This window comes from Seriola dumerili, unplaced genomic scaffold (genome assembly GCF_002260705.1).
Source record: "Seriola dumerili isolate Sdu_G_001 unplaced genomic scaffold, Sdu_1.0 BDQW01000621.1, whole genome shotgun sequence".
Taxonomy (NCBI): Eukaryota; Metazoa; Chordata; class Actinopteri; order Carangiformes; family Carangidae; genus Seriola; species Seriola dumerili.
The window spans coordinates 1,787,378-1,807,368 of NW_019174876.1; the positions used below are offsets into that span (position 1 = coordinate 1,787,378).

The window sequence follows — 19,991 nt, forward strand, 5'->3', positions numbered from 1 at the left end:
ATTCTTCCTGTTACAATTTCTGAATTCTTAAACACACACACACACACACACACACACACACACACACACACACACACACACACACACACACACACACACAGAATCAGAAAAAAACTTGGCTGCTCAGATGTTCCCCTGTATCAGGGCAGGTCTGATAGAGAGAGGCATTTGTCATCACTGCATGTTTGGAGAAACAGCAGGTCATATCACTGCTTTATCCAAGCACAGCCTCACCCATGAAAGATGTTCCTGTTGACTCCTGTGTGTGTTTCTGTCCTCTGTGTAAAGCATACATGATTGAGTGGGTAGAAGAAGTACATTCATGTGGGTGTATAACAGTTTGTTTTGGGCCTTATTTATGCTTTTTGATAAAGTAAGTGTTGTTGCTATGTGTAAATCTGGAAGACATGGGTTGAGGAGGTATGTTCCCTGTAAGAAAGAGGAAGTGGAAGTGAGCTGTTGAGATGTGCCTTTTTCTTCTCTCCCTGACACAAAACCAAAAATGTGTGTGCGTGTGTTGTAATGTCTTTGTATTTTCTCACTGAGATGACAGCTCACTAAGTGGCCCTTGACCTTGTTGAGCTGCAAGTTGAGGGTCAAAGGCCAGAGTCTAAGCATGGCGTGTGTGTGTGTCGGCGTGTGTGTGTGTCTGCATGTGTGTCTGCTTGTGTATGCGTGTGTCTGCGTGTATCTGCGTGTGTCTGCGTGTGTCTGCGTGTGTGTGTGCTGTGTCACTCTGATTTTCTGATTCTTGCTTTTAAATCTGGTTTTGTGTCTCAAAATAACAATGCTTTCAGACCCTGAGAAATATCAGTTAATTTCTCATAGAGCTGAGCTGAGAGACACTCACCTGATGTGCAGGAGGTCAACAAGCATGTTGGCTGAGATCCTGTAAAAAAGATTATTAGTTGCTGTAAACAAGCCTTGTTGAGAAGCACTTCATGCATGAGGACCCTGGACTCAAGTTTCTTTAGACGATGATTGTTAAGGACACTCTTTTAGTCCACTTAGAGCCAGTCATCATTTGTTTGGATCACAGCTTTATGTGGGTTTCTACATCCTGAAAGTGCAAGTAATGTGTCTGTGATGACATGGTAGGCGTGTGTGTTGTTGGTTTGGTGCATGATGTCCTGGTGGAGATTTACTTTTGTAATAAGTGGGCTGAATTTATTCTATCATTTGACCTTTTGATCAAAAGCATCAAGTATCAGTATCAAGAGAATAATAGAAAATACTGGAGAAAGGGAAAAGAGAGAAGAGGGAAATGAAAATTTGTCAGTTTGTATGTCTCTGGGATAAAAGCTTGCATCACATGTATGTGGGAGAGAGCAAAGAAAGCAAGAGAGAGGGACTCCATATGACTAGCACATGGCTGCAGACGTCTGCTCCGTTCACTTGTTATCCTGACAGACTGAAGACATTAAAACTTGGAGGAAGTAAGAGCAAGGGAGACAGGGAGGAAAAGGAGGGAGGAGAGAGGGAGGGTTGAAAGAGGGGGACAGGGTGACTAAGTCAGGAGAAAGGGGAAGTCTCCATGAAGAAAAAAGGGAGGGAAGGAAGGAGAGGAGAGGAGAGAAAAAGGAGAGGTTACATGTGGTTATTTGAGGTAGCTGTTGAGTTATGGAGCGAGACAGAATAGCCGGTAAGTTGTGGCTTTTTCCAACATATTTGATATTTCAACAGTTAGAAATTTCATCCCCGGGAGGGAGTTTCTTTTTTCTTTTCTTTGTTAGACTTGAGAGGAAGCGGCTTCTTAGCTGCAGTGGCAGCAGTCGGCTCGAAGCCACCCTGGTTGTGTTTGCTTTGCTTGGTCAGTTGCGAGAGCAGCTGTTTTAGAGACCTCTGTCTGTATGTATGCCCGCATGTCAGCTTTACCTCTGATTTACTTCTCATAGAAGTTGTCTGGGCTACACACTGGCAGACTTTTCTCCTCTCATTGTGATTGAATGAACAGCCACAGCTAAGCTCACTGTGAAGTGCACACACTATCTCTGAATAGCTACCATATGCACAGCAACAGTGAGTAAACCTCATGTGATGGGCTGTCAAAGATGACTTCCAAGAATGAGAATGCATCATCTTCCAGTGCAAAGCAGCTGCTGTACTGTAATTGGCAGCCTTGGGTGGGATACTGACTTACAGCTGACCCACTTACTGTACACAGCTACGATCCATCAGGAGATGGACAGAGTTAAATCTTCATGCCACCATCACATGATTGGACTTTAAGCTGAGGAGTCTAGTTGTCAGATTAATTCTGACTGACACAGATGGTTTATTTTAAGTTACAGGGGAGTGAGAGCTGAGCTCATATGTCAGCTAATATGATTTGCTTTTTGACAGACAGCAGACTCTTTTGAGGAATGTTTAGCTTGCGTCACAGTCTGTGTACCATCCTACATCTGTGGCGTTGTAACTGTGTCCCACTCAGAAGCTATTTTTTCATCAGCAATTCTTCTTTACTCCTTTAATCAGTTACTCTTTTTTGTGTTTTAATGAGTGCTTTGTTTAGTGTTAATGGAGACTCAATAGAACTTCTGTTTAGGCCCATATGTGTTCAGTCTGCACCGAGCGGATAAGGACTAATCTAGCATCTTACAGTGATTAACGCTGGACATCAAGCTGTGCGACACTCTGCAAATTAGCCTTTAATTTGAGCGTTAATACGGTGCTTGAGCTCAGTGAGCCGTGTGATGCATACAGACACACCGCACACCTATTTTTATTACCACTTGGTGGCAGTGTTGCAGTGTCATTTTTTTCCTTTGTAGTGCAGCCACCATTTCCTTAAGTTCTGTGAAATGTTCCATGTGGATGATTCATATTTTTGCAGATGGAGTTTTTTTTTTTTTATGGGGGAAGTGGGAATTTAGCAAAGACTGACTCCAGTGGGGGTTAAGACAGTGTAGTAAAGAGGCAAGGAAGCTGAGCGTTGTTGTTTTGTTTTTTTTACCACCATGAAAATACAGCTGACAGACATCACCCCCAACCCCCAACCAGTCACTGCTCACAATTGAGGAAGTCCTGCATGGGCTGAGCTACTTCCTAGTTTCCAACCTGTGCTTTGTGGCTCTGTTTAGACCTGTTGTCATGACTACAGAGACCACCTCTACCCCACCCACCCCTGATCCCTTCAGACTATGTTTTGATAGTGATAGGAGCTGGGGCTGTGGTGGCATTTTCAACCTCCTGATTGTGTGTCCATCTGCAACACCTCTGTCCCGACTCTGAGTGCCTCCTGCGTTCCTCTTCTTCGCCTGCTCAAGATTAAAAATAATATGTTCAATATGACATGTCATCTGCCACGACTGTCCCGTATGGTCACCACATTGAGTTATTGTGATTGCTAATTGGTGACGGGCTGTCTTTAAAACACAACAAAGGGAAAGAAAAACAAAGCATTCAGTCTGGAAATGAAAGAAATAGTTGTGTCATGTTGCTTTAAGTTCTGCCAATTAAACAGGAAGAAAATTGGTGTCTTGTCTGTTGAGATAACACTAATTGCAGTATTTATGTGGCCTGCTTAGCATTGAACTGACAACAGTAAAAGCATTCAGAAGTTTGAGTTGGGGGGTTACAAGCAGGACAGTTATAATCCGCTTTGATAGCTTTTGAAAGGACCCAGGGATTAAAACCTGCTTGCATTTGTTAACATGAAGGGTTCAAGACCAGGATCCATACTGAGTTTTTACCGATGTTCTAATATAACTATTGTTATATATATATATATATATATATATATATAGTGTGTTTCATTATGCATCACTTCTTCTACGAAAGGCCAACATTTGACTTATTTTTGTTCCTCTTTCTGTCCAGTAAACATTTTGCATTCAAGCTGCATTCATAAAGGGCAGCACATAATGTTCAGTGTGACTTTTGAATTGGTCTTTAATTTAAAGGGTACTTTTAATGTTATGTGAGCTTTAACGGTACACTGTACACTTTTAGAAGTGCTGGTGTATCCACCCCAAAGCCCTGTAATACTCTCACCCTAAAACACACGTGCACAAAACCCCACCCACCCCTACAAACACACATGAACCTGGAGTTAGAGGAAATCAAGGAAATCACTCAGCTCGCCATGTTCCATAAAAGAAGTGTACAGGATATCCTCTATGAGTGAACGCCCCGCAGTTCTCCGCCCACTGCCCTCCCAGTATCTCACCTCATATTGTTTCTCAGATTATTATTTAGTAATGATAAAGTGACGGAGCCATGAAAACAGCCAGCACAGAGAGTAGCGGAAACTGAACTGGGAAGCCGCACCTTCAGTCATCCTGAGGGAGGATTTCTGACAGGTGACATTTTTCAACATGATGGAAACAGGTCAAGCCAAGGGTGATTGTTTACAAGCAGCTCAATTTATGATTAGCAAGGGGCAAAAGAGGGAATCGGTTTTGTTAAAAGAGTCAAATTGAGTGTGGGGAACTTGATGCAGGCACAAAATACTGTTTTCATGCCAAAAAAATCATAGTTGGGGCATCACGATATACCGGTATTGACGATAACCCTGATATTTAAAATGTGAAATATTGATATTGTGTTAATAATACACGTGATAATAATATGATGGCAGATGTTAGCTCTTGTGGATCTTTTGCATCTGGTTGCATTTCCACTGTCCATTAAATTTATTTGTTCTTTTCAAACAGTTATGGTAACAGGCTTTCTCTCCGCCTCCCTACTCATATTCGAATCTGATTCATTCGCCAATCAAAGAGACGTAACACACAAAAACAAAGTTAAACATGAATTTGACTGATAGCATCATTATAAGTATTAGTATTATCATTATTATTATTTCAAATTTGCTATAGATATTGCAATAATATCGTTATTGCGAATGATTTTGGCCACAATAATTGTGGAGTTAGTGAATCATAAATCATAGTATTATTAACTTATAAAATTTTGATAAAAGCAGTTGTGAACCACATTTCTGACATAGCAATAAAGATAACCAGCAGGCATTTAAATCGTGAGATACTCATGCCAATCATTATCTAAATTTTACAAAAATGCTTTCATCCGCAAACTGTCAAGCTCACCCTTTTTAACAGGCATGTACTCTTAATAAATATTTGTCACTTTGCCATGATGAGCAGCTCTTCACCCTGCATTTCATACAAAGAATTAGCATATTTGTATTTTGTTTTCATTTGCATTTTGCTCCATGAAAGATAGATTTCATGGCACAAATATGTTTTGCACACAAATTACCGCATGCAAAACTATGAATACCTCAATTATATGCATATCAAATCAGTTTATAGTTTAGTGTAGAGGCGTGTGAAGAGCTTCATCTAAACCTTTATCACCTCTCACCTTCCAAAAGACAAAACCAAATGTGTAAACCCTAATCTTCACAGTGACAAGTGTCAGGAGGTTTGCAAGCTGTCAGTAGCAGAACTGTAATGTAATGCTTGGTTTATTTGCTTGCACCAAGGTATCCCAGACTCCAAAGATCCATGTTTTAAATGCCATTTGTGCTCAGTAGAACAGTTCTCTGTGCAGTGAGTATAATATCCAAGTCTTAAAACCACTGTAGTCTTGTTGCTGCCAGCATAAATTGTCCACACAGCTTTTAGGCCAATTTAAAAGCTTACTATGAAAGAATCAAGGATAATAGTTTTTCCAAAGAACTGTCACATTAATAAAAACATACATATACTGCCTGAGTAGTATCATAGAGTGATCTGGGTTAAAACAAGGCTTTATGTGCTACGGATGCCTACTCTCAATGAACTCTTTCTACTTCTCCAAAACCCTCAGTCTCACTGTTCTGTTGTGAAATCATCAGTCGTTTCGATTTTCCCTTTATTCTTTCTCTGGAGTTGTACAGCGCTTTCATTACCCTGTTAAATTGCACAATATTTCTGCAGTGACAGCTGTTATTTAGTCTCTGCTGCAGTAAGTGAGTTTACTCCACTAACGTTCAAAAGTGTAATTTTGTTATACATCCTGCACATGTAGGTCAAACTGATCTACTTTAAAAGTCGTCATTTAGATAAGCGCTACATGCTCATGTGGGCAAATAGAAGCAACACTCAAATAGAGAGTTTGGGTTTGTGCAATTTCAAAGTCTGGTGTTTCACAGCACAGAGATATGGGGCTGAATGATTTTGGTTAAGTAGATTTATCCTACTATGTGCAAATAGCTCTGTGTTTACAGAGCTATTTCAGAGGCACCAGGACACCCAGACACACACAAACACACCCGTGTCCACAGTCACGGTCAAGTAACCACATGAGCACGTGTATGCGTAGACGCATATGCACATAATGTTACTTTCAGTACAAACACATACACACATACACATGCTCCTCCAGATGTTGTTTTGGAGCTTTCCCTCATTCTGTTGCTCAGCTTTGCCTCACAGCCAGCCCAGAGTGTGTATCCATGTTTAGATAAATACACACTGGCTGGTGGAGGTGTGTACCTCACATACCATGTCATCTGGTTTAATTGAATACTTGTGGCATATGGTTTACAGTGCACTTGGTCCTACATGGGCACTGAGGGGCCAAATGCTTTGTTATGTATAGTACATTACGTTATATATATATATAATGTGTGTGTGTCTACACTGTATAAAGTACATGTAATGAAAGATGTAGTGAAAGACTAATTCACATGCACATACTGACGTGTTTTTATGTGCATGTCATGGTGCACTGTATCCATAAACATGCATGGAAGCACAAGCCAGCACATTAACAATAAATGGCCTTACACAGCTGCCAGGATGTATGATGCATATTATGTGCTGTCTTACAAGATTGGCTTGAAGCTTAATTGCACAACACATGACAACAAGCTTCTCGGGGGACTTGTAATCTACCTAGTAAAGTTCCTGCCTGATGGATACATGCAAATACTGTGCACACACACCCCCACCACACTCTGTTCTCTATCCTGAGACACCTTTGCAGCAGTTTTATAAAACAACTAGACTGCACCATAAACGCACAGTGTTATTCTGCTTTACCATCGACCTCTCAGGTGTTAGGGTTAGGGGCCACTGGGTGGGCTTGGCATCCTACTAGTGCCCCTTTGAATGGAGCTTTTCATTCAAATGGGATTTCCCAACTATTTAGAGCCTGTAAAAGTGCCAAGCAGTGTTTTGTGCCTTTTTGCTTAGGCTGAAGGCTGAAAAATTGTGTGTGATTTGTGGTATCTGATGTTTGATAGTATCTCTGAATATCTGGAAGTACAAAATACCAGATTCCCATGGCCTTTGCTTTAGTTTTAGGTTTCTTTTGAGGACTGGTTGGGGGCCGGGGGCTACACTCACTGACATGACTTTAACCATTACTGTGGAAATGGTCAAATGACCTATCATCAGGGACAATTTATCACAAATCTCATGTGCAGTTTCATCTGGCCCCAAACAGGAAGCGGCAAAAAGCCACACACTCATGACCAATCAGTAATTGCAGCGATATCATCACTGTTGCTTTGTTTCTGTGGTAGATTCACGGATAATAAATACTGGAGCACATCCCACAGGGAGACAATGGAAGTGGTTACGTAAACACAGGGCCAGCTTTGATTCTTCATCACTTCAGATTATTTTATCAACGCCTTCTCAACAGTGTTTCTCTGTCCCTCCAAAGACCATTCACCAAATAATCCACAGCGGCTTCAAGGACCAGTAGTGTAACCATACCCACTACATTAAAAAGCCAGCTTGTCGTCGGTGTCCCTCACAAAAGAAGTCCTCGGTGCTAGATTAACTCTGTCTACCATGGTCAAATTCCCATGGTCTCCCTGATAGCGGTGTCACAGAGGGCGGGTTGGTGCACGAATCACCCCTCTGATTGCCCAGAGGCGCCAACGCATATCCCTAATGTTAACTTTCTCCAGGAAGTCTCTCAGGTTTTTCTGTGACAGGACAGCAGCTACTACAGAACTGACTGCACTTTAATGAACATGTCAGCCAGTGTTTATGATATCATGGGATCGTGTAGAAACAGCACACCACTTATAAGGAAATGTCATGTGTTGTGTCTACACACATTAAGCTTTTCGCATGTTGTTTTAGGTAGGGTTAGGGTTTGGGTCAGAGGTTAGTAGAATAAGGACGTGGCTTGAAATGGCACAAGAACTGCCAAAATATGATAACAAACAAACTAAATGACTTATGAAATTGGTGTGTTATTCATACAGCGTTTGGTGATACCAGGCTGGTTTTTTTGAGAGGATGTTTACTCAAGACTGAAGCCTCAGACTCACTTCAATTCTGATCCTTCTGTAGCTGATTGAAAGCAGCCTTCTGAGGGCCATTTGAGGAGCCACAGTTGTATCAGGGGAGCGTGTCTGATTGCAGGTTAAATTGGTCAAAGTGACTGTGTGACATCTTGTCCACTTTCACAGTCACAGCTGCTCAGAGGCTGAATGAGGAAATCAGACCTGAGAGCAACTTTGGTCGTAAAGGGTCCTAGGGTATGACAGGGTCTGTTGTCAGTGCTTGCGCTTGCATGCATGAGTGTGTGGGGGGCAGGGGAAACACACACACACACACACACACACACACACGCATTCACACACACATTCACACAGGACACGAGGGAGAAGGGGGAGTGTGTTTCTTGCTACAGGGAGGGGAGGAGAAGGGAGGGGACCTGCCTTCTCTCTCTCTGAAGCCTGAATGTAGTGATATAGAAAAGTTGGTGGGAAGTCAGAGAAAATAAGTTGCTCCTTTAAGAGAGCTGTGGGCTTGGACTTGTTTCTCATTGACTCTGTTTTGGAATTTGTTCAGAACTAACAGGGAGCTTCTTGAAAGTTCTGTGATATTTCATGACTGAAAAGATGTCTGATTCTGGAGTCAATCCACACTTGGAGGGAATTATTTCTGACTTTGAAGGTTTGTTATTTGTTTTCTACTTTTCTGTCATTTAAAATGTTCATTCTGACCATTTACGGGAAGAAACAGCATCTGTCAGACATACTCTGTTTGCGTGTAGTCTTAATATCAACCAATATCTTTTCACTGGGTGTGCAAATGTGCTGTGTGTGCATGTCTGTAAAGTATTTTGTATCATGTGTTTCTCAGCATGTGTGTGTGGTTGTGTCTGATTTTTACTGTTAAAAACAGGGTGGTGGGCATATTCTAGCCAAGTCCATGTAGACTATCATCTGTTATTGATTATACCCAAGTTATGTCAATAATAGAAACAAACACAGCACTGACACCAGCACTGTTCCAGCACTGGAAAGCCCTCAGCTGAAAGGTCTAAGAGTTAGAGGTAGAGAGTGGAAACCTCAGCTCTAAGAGTTAACATCTGTCTAACCCCAAATACAACATTCACAACTGTGTCTCTCCTTTGTTTTCTAAGCCAGTGTGGAAATGGCATTAATTCTCTTTGTCCTCCTTTTCCTCTGCCATTCTGTCTTTCTTCCTTTCCCACTTCTTTCCTGTTCCTCCTCTGTTCAGTCTGCTCCCTTCAGCTGCTCTTTGGCCTGAGAGTCACTGTCAGATGTCATGGACTGATGCTGAGAGCAGAAGCCAGAAAAAAGTACACATCTTTAGCAAATATCTCGCTCAGTGGAAGTACATGCAGGTTTTGAACAATTAAGATTTTTCCGATAACGTGGTTTACATTATTAAGTGTAGTTATTAAATAATCTTGTGAGCGCTCAACTACATTGCACCACGTCATTTATTTAATAAATCAGTTGAGTTACTGTGTCTTACTGACATGCAAAGTTTGAAACAACTGGAAAAAATCTGTCTGGGGTTTTAAATACTACAACAGTGAATTGAAAAACCACAGCAAACTTGTTGATGCTTGGTCAGACGTCACACAAACTAGTTTGTTTCGCATATTCCCCAGCTTTTATGGCTGAAAGTAACCTAGTTCTCAGTCAGTGGTGTCCAGATATTCTCATATGTATTTGCTGACAGACCATTTTGGTGCAAATGCGATATTACAGGCGGATAGGAAGCTCATGTTAGCTAGTTTATTCAGAGTGACATAAAAAGGCAATAAAGCCATATGCAAATAGATAACTCCTAAATGAAGTTATTGGAAGGCCAAAATGAAGTCACCCCCTGCGTGTACTCTTATAACGTATTGTTTGAGAAGATTCAGTGTGTACCTACCACCGATGCACAGAAAGCACTCGCTGTAGCAAATATACTATAGTGACCATCATAATGTCATGTATGCCACCAGTAGGTTAGTACAAACCAATCTAATCTTTTCATGCAGTATATAAACAACTGTAGAGAGAGGTGCATGGCAAACACTTGACTGAGTAAATCCCCATTTTATCCCAGATCATTATGTTTTCCAGTACATTGCACTGCGCTGTATCGCACACTGAAGAGGAAATGGGCACAGACAGGGTGAGGCAATTTAATTGGTGAGCACACTAAAGATGTAATAATGCCTCTTTGGATGGACCCGTGTGTGACTATTACGGAAAATGGATGATAGAAACTACCATAGAAACTACACAGTGAAACAATAATAAGACTTTCTAAAAAGGTGGAAAGTGCCTCTGTTGAATATAAACTTATGAGTCACCAGAGAATAAGCCCAGAATGAGCCCTTATTTGTATATTCAGAGGGGCTTTGTCGAGTCGGACACGGGCTCCTGCTACGTTTGCCAACCTAAACTGAGCTTTGTGTCCAGTCCAAAGTATTTGGGCTGATTAGCTGTTTAAAGGTGCCATGTTGTTGCTCCAGTGTGGCATGTGGACACAGAGAGGAAATTAACATAGAAATGGAGAGAGTTGCATGCGTGTGGTACATTTTCTACACCCGGCTCCGAGGCCAGTGTGTTATTAAGGTTGGTTTAAGTTGATTATGTGCGTAAATACAACACTCTCTTAACAGTTCTCTGTGGTCCTGTTCGTTCTGAGACAGTCATATGAAACCACAGGTGGCAGAAAAAAATAGCATGTAAGACATTGCAAGTATGCCTGTGTAAGTCCAGTCAAATAAAAATTTGATTTTTATATAATGCTGTGTGTTATTTTCGGAACCACACACACACACACACACACACACACACACACACACACACACACACACACACACACACACACACACACACTCACATAGATATACAAACATACACACTAAGCTCCCTCAGACTCTAAATAGAGCTGCTTATTCTGCATCATCATGTTCTCTACCCAATAATTTACTGGCAATGTCCTGCCTTCTTGAGAATTTTTTTTTTGTTGTTTTTCTGTCAGTGTGTGATTTCTAAGTAAAAAGTGCTTGGTCTAAATATTTGGATTTCTGCTTTTGAGGTCATTACGTGGAATTTTCTCTGTATCAGTCCATGTTGCCTCCCACTTCTCTCTCCCCTGCTCTCTCTTTCTTAATTGAAAGTCCAAACAGTGTGTGTCAACAGGTGTTAAGTGGAATGCAGCCACTCTCTTTATACCTTCTCTGTTCGCTGATGTAAATCAATGTGTTCATGAGTGAGATAGTTAGCCAACGCTTGATCAAAGGAACAAAACAAGGTTCTACCTGTCAAAGGTTGAGGCCTAAAGAGCCTGAAGCTAAGCACCAGACCAACAGCCTGCCTGAATAACTTTCTCTCTGTGTGTGTGTGTGTGTGTGTGTGTGTGTGTGTGTGTGTGTGTGTGTGTGCATGCGCACAATCTGAAATCTTCAATTAGTTTTGAAATTGCCTATTTGTTAATTAGGGTTCAGATTCCTTCTTGTGCTTCAACATTACTGCAAGAAATTGAAGAATTTGACCCAAACTCTGCACCAACTTCTTCTAACACATCTTTTCTCTTTTCCACACACCTATAACACTCCCAGAATTCCTTTGTACTGGACACAGGGTGTTGGCCAGACCAGTAGGGAACCATGCATTAAATCTGACACAGTGATCTGTACTGCTGCCAGTCGGCATTAGTAAATACAACACCATCAGTGGGCAGTAAGAGGAAGTATGTGTTCGACAGTGTAGCATTAAAGTTTCATCTGACCAAGCAAAATACCATAGTGTGAAATTCTATCGTCCGTTGTTTGGCCTTGTCAGATGGGAGGTTTGGTCATGTTTTTCCTGGTCTGACCGCATCGACTTGTATTCTGTGGCTACTGACATCAGATAAAGTCCACTGTGCATGAAATGGTTTTATATAACCAGTGTTTGACAGAGAGTTTCGAACACTTGACTTATTGTCTGTGGCTAGAATTACAAGACTGATTATGATTTCAAGGCTACGTATGGTAAAGTCCATCCTTCATTAATTAAAATACTGGTGCAGTGAATTTTTTCTCATTACTATACTGCATGACTGCATTTTTATGTGCAAGGTTCTCCTTTAAACAGGTAAGAGTTTAGGAGCTTGCCTAATCATGAAGGTATTTGTGTTTACATGCTAAGTGAAGCCGGGGAAATTCACAAAATATGATCTCAACCTTTGTTAATACCAATGGAAGAGAGAATCAGGCGTTTATTTTTAACTTCCCCTTTTTTTTATCATGTGCTAGTCAGAGACTTTGTTTTCTGATCTGCTTTCGTTTGACCTGATCATTTTCTGTTGCTGTTTGCTGTTCATGCAAACTCAGCACTTTTCCCATTTGTTTCATATTCACACAAGTCAAGTTTGGCAGATGAGGAGGCATGGTCCCTTCGCTTTCCTGGAAGGATTTTATTGTGATACATCTGTAGGAAGTTTTAAGAGTCATTAACAGCAGCTCAATATTAATCACCAAAATGGATGAATTGCTCCTTGAGTCGGTCTGCGATTATATGAAGAGACAATAAAACAGCCTAGATCCACTCAGTCAACTGTGGCAATTTCTCCAAGATGCTTAAAACAATATATCTACCTTGAAAAAGTGTTGTACTAAACAGAATTAGTGCTGCTTTAAAAGGAATGGGAGCTTACACTATTGATTTACTTTAGGGTTTTTTTCTGTTTATTGCACTTTGTATGAAGTTAATTGATAAATGAAAAAAAAAACATTCATAGTATTATTTTTGAAAGTATCCTCATTTCACTTTTAGGGCCTAAAACCTTTGCGCAGTGCTGCTGATAGTAACTCAGAGCAGCAAAGATTTGAGCATTTGCTATGTTGTCTACATTGTTTCCTGGCCTGTATTTTAGATTTAACATTGCTGTCATTCTAGATGATCATCAGTTAGTGTCACATAACTTTTAACAGGAATAATTAATAATCTCAATAAATGTCGACTTTGTCTTGACCTGTATTAACCTCCCCATTTCTCGCCCTGCAACCTGTCTCTATCTCCAGTCTCTTTTTCCTCCTTCCTTCCCTCCTGTCCCTCTGTTTGCTTTCCTCCCTCTAACTCCCCACTATCTGTTATAAGTGCATCTGGGCTGAGATGATACTGAATGTTTGTGTTCACTGGTTGGGATGTCCTTCAGTAAGGATGACACTGATGATAGAGAGGCAGCGTAGCCTAACACCTGGGCTGTATTAGAACAAATGACCGTGAACCAAAGTAAGGATACAGCTGCCTCCATCTTTTGTTTTTGTTGCGCCAGTAATCCTGAGCTTTATTGTCTGCGCTGCATTATCTTCCCACATGAGACACTGTGAGATACTGGACACTGGGCGGTGATAGGTAGTGGAGAGACGCGGGGAGACGAGACTCCTGGCTGCTGTTAATGAGGTTCCGCTGAGGTAGACTGGACCTCTCGTTTCCAGCTCTCATAGTCTGGGAATGCTGCTTCACTGGGAACAATACTCCTTCATCCATCTGTCAGTCCCGCACTCGTGCACAAATACTGTTCCTTTTGCTCTGTGATGCTATACTTATAATATTCAAGCAAAGAATATCCCTCCTCTCCCCTTTTGCTTTAGCTAAACAAGAGAGGGAGACTGAACTACCACTGATCGCACGAAAAACCCAAGAGTCTGTGGTAAGAAGCGTGACCCTTCAAAAATATAGAAGTTGAGCGATCATCTAAGTGAGAAATGCCTCAAAGTACAGAAAGATTTAGATCCACTTCTTCTTGTACAAATCATGTACACTTGAATGCACAGTCTCTAAATACAAACAAACAGTCCTCTGCTCTAGTCCTGTGCCCGAGGGCATATAATCACAAAGCAGCCAGGAGCACAACTACTAATCTAAGATCACTTAACAGGTCACTGGCAAAACAACGTCTTGGTACTGCTCTTTTATTATGAAAAGATTTGTGAATATGGGTCCTGATATCCCGCCATGTTCAGCTTTAGTTCTCACATTTACAGCTTTTCCAAAATGTAACAAAAGTCTACAGCGAGGGTCACGAGATGTTAGAGTCTACGCAGTTTCCTAAAGTGTTGGGACTCTCAGAGGAGGTTAAAATGAATCGCAACACAATACAGTCTAGCGTGCATCTCATCCTTTCAGCTCCTTATGAAATCTGCAGACCGATTCTGGCAGACCAGCTTATTCTCTGGCCAGAGTCGAAAGTAGCCACAGCCTTGGACTCCCTCTCAGCAACCATAAAAAAACAAGACAGAGGAAAGCAGGGGTAAGAAGGACACAGTCCAGTGACATTGTGGATTTGGACGCCACAGTTTTTTCATATGTATATCTATCAAAGGATGGATTGTAAAGCTGTTTATGGCGCCTTATTGGATAATGAACTCTGATCGCATCAGAATTTCAGCACAGAAAATAAGCAATGGGAGTGTGAGAAAATGACTGTTGAAGTGGGTATGAGTCGCTTTTCACTGTGTTTTTGACACTAAGACCTTTTGTGTGCGTATTAAGGGACATTTCACGCTTGTCACACATAATGTAAGTACTGTAAAACTATCTGGGGTGACTATAGCTAGCCTTAAAGCTTTAGCAACACATATAAAACCAGTCTCTTACAGTCTAAGAATGCCACAGATGAAAGGTAACCGTGCTTCAAGGTCTAGATAAATGGTGTACAGGGAGGGGTGGGGGGGTTAAGGAGATTTGTAACACAAATCACCATAAACGCCAAGACGTGAGCGCAGATCCGTTTATTCCTGTGGTGAACGAGAACGTCCTTGGTGTGTCCCACTAAGACGAAAAGAGAACAAGACGTCGGCTGTGGCCTGAATTTTTGTTAGGGGGGAAATTGTATCAAATGTCCAGCATGTAGGAATGAAGCAGCTTACAGCAGTAAATTAGATTAGTGGTGCTGGCTGATGTGTGTGGGGAGACAGCTTTGATGTGATTGTGTTGAGCTCCGCATCCCCCAACAGAGTTTCAGCTTTACGCAGAGAGCAGTGGGGTTGGGGCATGGTCCTCTCGCTGTGGGTGTAGCCGCTTAAAAATAAACACGTATACATTCTCGTAACACATACTCGCTCCTTTTTAAAAGCACTTTGAACAGAAGTACGTACTGTATAGTTACATAAAGACACACGCACACGCATACATACCACAAGCCACAAAACAGATCAAATAATCAGCACTGTGATTTTGGATTGTTGTTAACAGGAGATGTTCTTCAGGGTGTGCGTGAGCAGACTGGTCTAACTAGTGTGTCATTATGATAGCAGCTCCTGGCCACTGGCTTGGCACAGCAACTCCACGATGGGAGTCAAATTCGAATTGAGTTTGAGTCAGTGCACTCTTCCCAGGGGGTGATTCCATCCCTCAGTGTCTTCACTCTTCGTATCTTGGACACTGCAGCCACTTTATCACATCACAACCGAAGGATGTGCCTCTGTCTCTGTGCTCGTGTTGCTCATACACAGGGAGGCCGGGCCTTTTTTTTTTTTTTTTGCCTAAATGCTCAGCAGTTTGCGTGCATTATAGCATGTCGTGAAACACTTCAAATGCCTCTGTGTAAAACCCTAGAATTTTATATTGTAGTGTGCCACACACGTGGCATCCAAGTCATGACAAACAACACTTGAATCAACTTCATGTCATGCACTGTAGTGAAAAAGCGTTTGTGATGGGGAATGTAATGCAATTAGATAGGTATGGCTTAATTGGTGGTGCATGCTGCTTCCTCTGTGTTGCCACCAAAATTGCTTCTACAGCTACCACACCCTCGGACCTCGGGCTCTTTACTACTTGGACACTGTTCATAAAGTGTTTAAGAAAAACGATTCACTTCGTTTACTGCTCAGTTAATTGCCATGACCTTTTTAATGAATATTTTATGATATTGTTCCTACTTCCTATAAACAGCAATCTTGAGCCATAAATGGTTTATAAGGGAAAGATGAGCCTGTTTTGGTTAAGAAATTGTAAGCCAAGAGTGAGTCAATGGGCTTACAATGTGTTATATTCTGTTTTATACTCTGATGGAAAGTAAATGTGCTTTACATTTTACAGAAGTATAATTTAAAGGTGCTTGTACATGTGTTTTTCCATAATGTGGAATTTAATTTTTTTTACTTCACTTCATTTAGTTTACACATAAATGGATAAGTTTAGAAAAGATATTGTTATGGATTAAACCAGTGGTCACCAGGCTCATTACAAACTAAATTGACCAAAATAGAGAAAACTGTTGTTCAGTCACAACAACAATGTTTAGTCACAGTGATTAACAATTATTTTCATTATGAAGTGAAGTATCAATTCATCTGCTGTTAAATGGTGTGACTACAGAATATCAGAAAATACTGTCCTACACAGAACTCAAATGATTACCAGTATAGTTCCCAATTCATTCTATGTTAATCCATACATTGATTAATCTGTTAATGTTGTTTATGTCTCTTACATGCAGCTCTGAAGAGATCCTTTGAGGTGGAAGATGTCGACACTTCATCTCACTCTTCCCCCGGCTCCCGCCGGACAACCAACTCCCCCCACCGTAATGCCATGTCTCCCACCAGCATCTACTACCGTGACCTGGGAACTGCCGCCAACAACAACAACAACCTCAACTACACCCAACCTCGCTCCATTATGGGAGGAGGAGGCTCCAAGACCCCCGAGCCTGTGTCACGCCGCTCTGAACTTTCCATCGACATCTCGTCTTCATCCAACAAGCAGGTGGATAATGTCACCAGCCCCGCCTCCACACGCTTTGTGACCAACAGCGCCCTGAAACGCCCCGAAGTCCTGGGCCATTCTAAGACCCCTGAGATGAGCCACAAGAGGGAGGTCACTTTTGCCAAGACGCCGGCTGACTCCCCAGTGATACGGCGCAATGAGGGCAACAATAACAACAATGGGACCAGCCGGATCCCCGAGCAGAATCATGCTCGCAAGTTTGAGCCCCCCAGTCCCGGGGATGTACGTAAACCTGATATCAGCATCACCAGAGCTCCCCCGGAGAACAACGGCCACCACCCAGCGGTGCACCACCCACACCACCCCAACCCACACCACAACACCATTGTGACCACCTTCCGCTGCTCCTCTCCTAACCATGCTGGACGCAAATCCCCCAACCATGACAGTAAGTCTGCTTTAACCTTATATCCTGCCAAACACCTCTTCTAAACTCTCTTCTAAACTAAACACTGCATCTTTATGAGAAGATTATTATCCTATATATTATATTATTTGGTGATATGTTCACTTCCCTGTGATCACTCTTTTCCTGTTCAGTCATGGTGGCTTTATGATATCCACCCTAGTTATTATTTCTATTCATCAGTTTGCTGTCACTGCTGCTGGAAAGACAGAGAAGACAAAAAAAACAGAAACTTTTTAGTGTATAATCATTGGAACACAAATCTGTCATCTCATGGTAAAAATGTTGAATAATGTGTATTTTTTAAACTCATTTAAAACATCATGATTAGGCATGACAAATGAGTACATGAAACAAAATGGGTTTGTGTATGAAGATTCTGTCAATCGAGTGCCCAATTCAGCGCCAGGCACCGTGGCTTGTCTCCAAGCTGCTCCATAACAATAGCCATCTTGACTGACACTAAAGATAGAAGAAGTTAGGCCCAAGGCCCCAAGAATTCCTCCAAACCTGTGTTCGTAATGTAAAACTGAAAACAAAACACACTTTAAGAACAAATGCGGAACAAAATAAACTTTCTAGATAGTACAAATGTACTTTAAGTCGTCACTGAGAGTAGATTAGATGATGTACTTTGTTAAAATGCTTTGATCATTTTCTGGCTGTTCATACATCATTTCCTTTGGATCTCATATAGAATCTCATGAAGTTTTTGGCTTGATGTATAAAAGCAACTACAGCAATTACAGTAAATTACTAATGAAGCAGAGCTGTGCTTTGGTGCTGTGATTTAGCTCAGTAGCTTGTGGGATTGCTTTAGCACAGATTTACCGGTTTAATGTGGCAGTGTCATCATTGGAAAACAGATTAAAGTGAGTGTAATAGGTTATATTATGCTCAGATAAAAGCAAAAACGTTGTCTTATGTGATGAGGAAAGGGCAACTTTTCACTCTTGGCTGTAACTTAGTTTACGTTCAACCCCCACTGGTTAAAAAACGTCACATTTTCCAGATTTCATTTCATTTGGACTCATTTGAACTTCCTCTTACTTCATATCTTCCTGCTCCTTCGCCACTCACATTGACCCAAGTATCAGATCTCTCACTAAGAAAAAAAAAAGCCAGTTACAGGAATGGCTTGTTTGATTAATCTGATGTCTGGATGTCTGTCAGTAATACAAGTAACCATGTCCTTGGAGGCCTGTCTGTCAGTAGAAACAGCAGACTGTCTGTCTGTACTTGTGGTAATCCATGTCTGTTCTTAATGCAGAATTGGAGCCGGGGTGGTTTTTGTTATGTGATGAAAGCATGACCTTGGCAGCACCAGAACAGTAGTATGGCAGTTAAATAGTGATCAGTGTTACATTTGCAGCAAAAGTATATGCAACAGACAGAGACAGATTTTAGTCCACAGGGTCACATGAGTTTCTATGATGAAGCTTGTGTGATATGATGCGAAACAACATAATATAGATACAGTATGTTTGCATTCAGTTGATTTTCAGTTTTGCCATTGTAAACTGAAGTGATGTAGTTAAATGTCACACAAACCTGTCCTCACACACACACACAAAAACACACACACACACACACACACACACTGCAGATCTGACTTAAAATTCTCTCTAGGTTCATCACCATGAGCGACCCCTTTCACATTGTTTTGACATTGTCATTGGACACATTGTTATTATAAGAGAGCAGGAAAAAGTGTCGCACACTCTGGCTCCATATGCATTTTTCTTTTAAAAAGACAGATGACGTTTTTCCACTTAAGCCCTCTTCAAGAAAAACTGCATGTGGAGCCAGAGTGTGTGACACTTTTCTCCTGCTCTCAAGTGTGTATCCAGTGATGAGCTCCTCACTACAACCCCTAATGTGCATTACTCTTACATTATACTTAAATGTTATTATAAAAAGAATATTAATTATAGCCGCTTTAACTATTGCTGCTCTGTGTGCTATTTATTTATGTGTGCCTTTTAGTCATGAAACTAGATCACAAAACGACCATAAAAAGGGAAAACTATGTTGTATTGGATTGCATAAATCAGTGTCCCCATATCACTAATAACCACATTGCCAAGTATTTTTAGAATTAACTCTTGATGAAACATAATGAAGGGTCTGTTTTCCTGATGATTTAGGCCATTGGGTGTTATATAATCATGGTTTGTACTTTATACTGGCTCTAAGCTCAAATACCAACGAGTCTCTGAAATACTGCACTTTGTCATTTGGCCGATTTCATAGGCAAATTTCCCACAGTATATTCACACACCGTCTCAAACACTGTGTGTCATGTTGCCTTCATGTTTCTACTGTATTTGTCTACTAATTTCTCATCCGTGTCTATGCTGAAGGTTTTAAATGGCTCTCTTCTAGATTATGGGGGTTGTAGTTAATTATTTGTCCACAGGGAAAGGCCATAATGGGGGTCTAAGTGAAGGGTCACCTACTTAGAGGACCATGTTTAATGGCCACAGGTTTGAAATATTATTGAGTCATAACCAAGGCATGAATACACTTTGTTCTAGTGGCATGTGTGAAAAAGGTGTATATAATTATGTGATATACAGTTATGAAAAATCTAAAATGTTGGCAATATTACAAGCAGCAATTATTTAATGC

At 41.2% G+C, this 19,991-nt stretch overlaps 1 protein-coding gene across 2 annotated transcripts in view; it reads left to right on the forward strand.

The window, feature by feature from the left end:
* Positions 1-1,568: 1,568 nt before the first annotated feature.
* LOC111236310 (septin-9-like) overlaps positions 1,569-19,991 on the forward strand; it is a 57,632-nt gene continuing 39,209 nt past the window's right edge. The window contains exons 1-2 of one of the 2 annotated variants that reach the window (XM_022764995.1): positions 1,569-1,642; positions 16,665-17,342. In XM_022764995.1, coding sequence (XP_022620716.1) covers positions 1,621-1,642; positions 16,665-17,342 — 700 coding nt within the window. In that variant the 5' untranslated portion in view covers positions 1,569-1,620. Of the gene's footprint in view, positions 1,643-8,735; positions 8,871-16,664; positions 17,343-19,991 lie in introns of those variants that run through there. The other variant, XM_022764994.1, reaches the window with a different exon arrangement.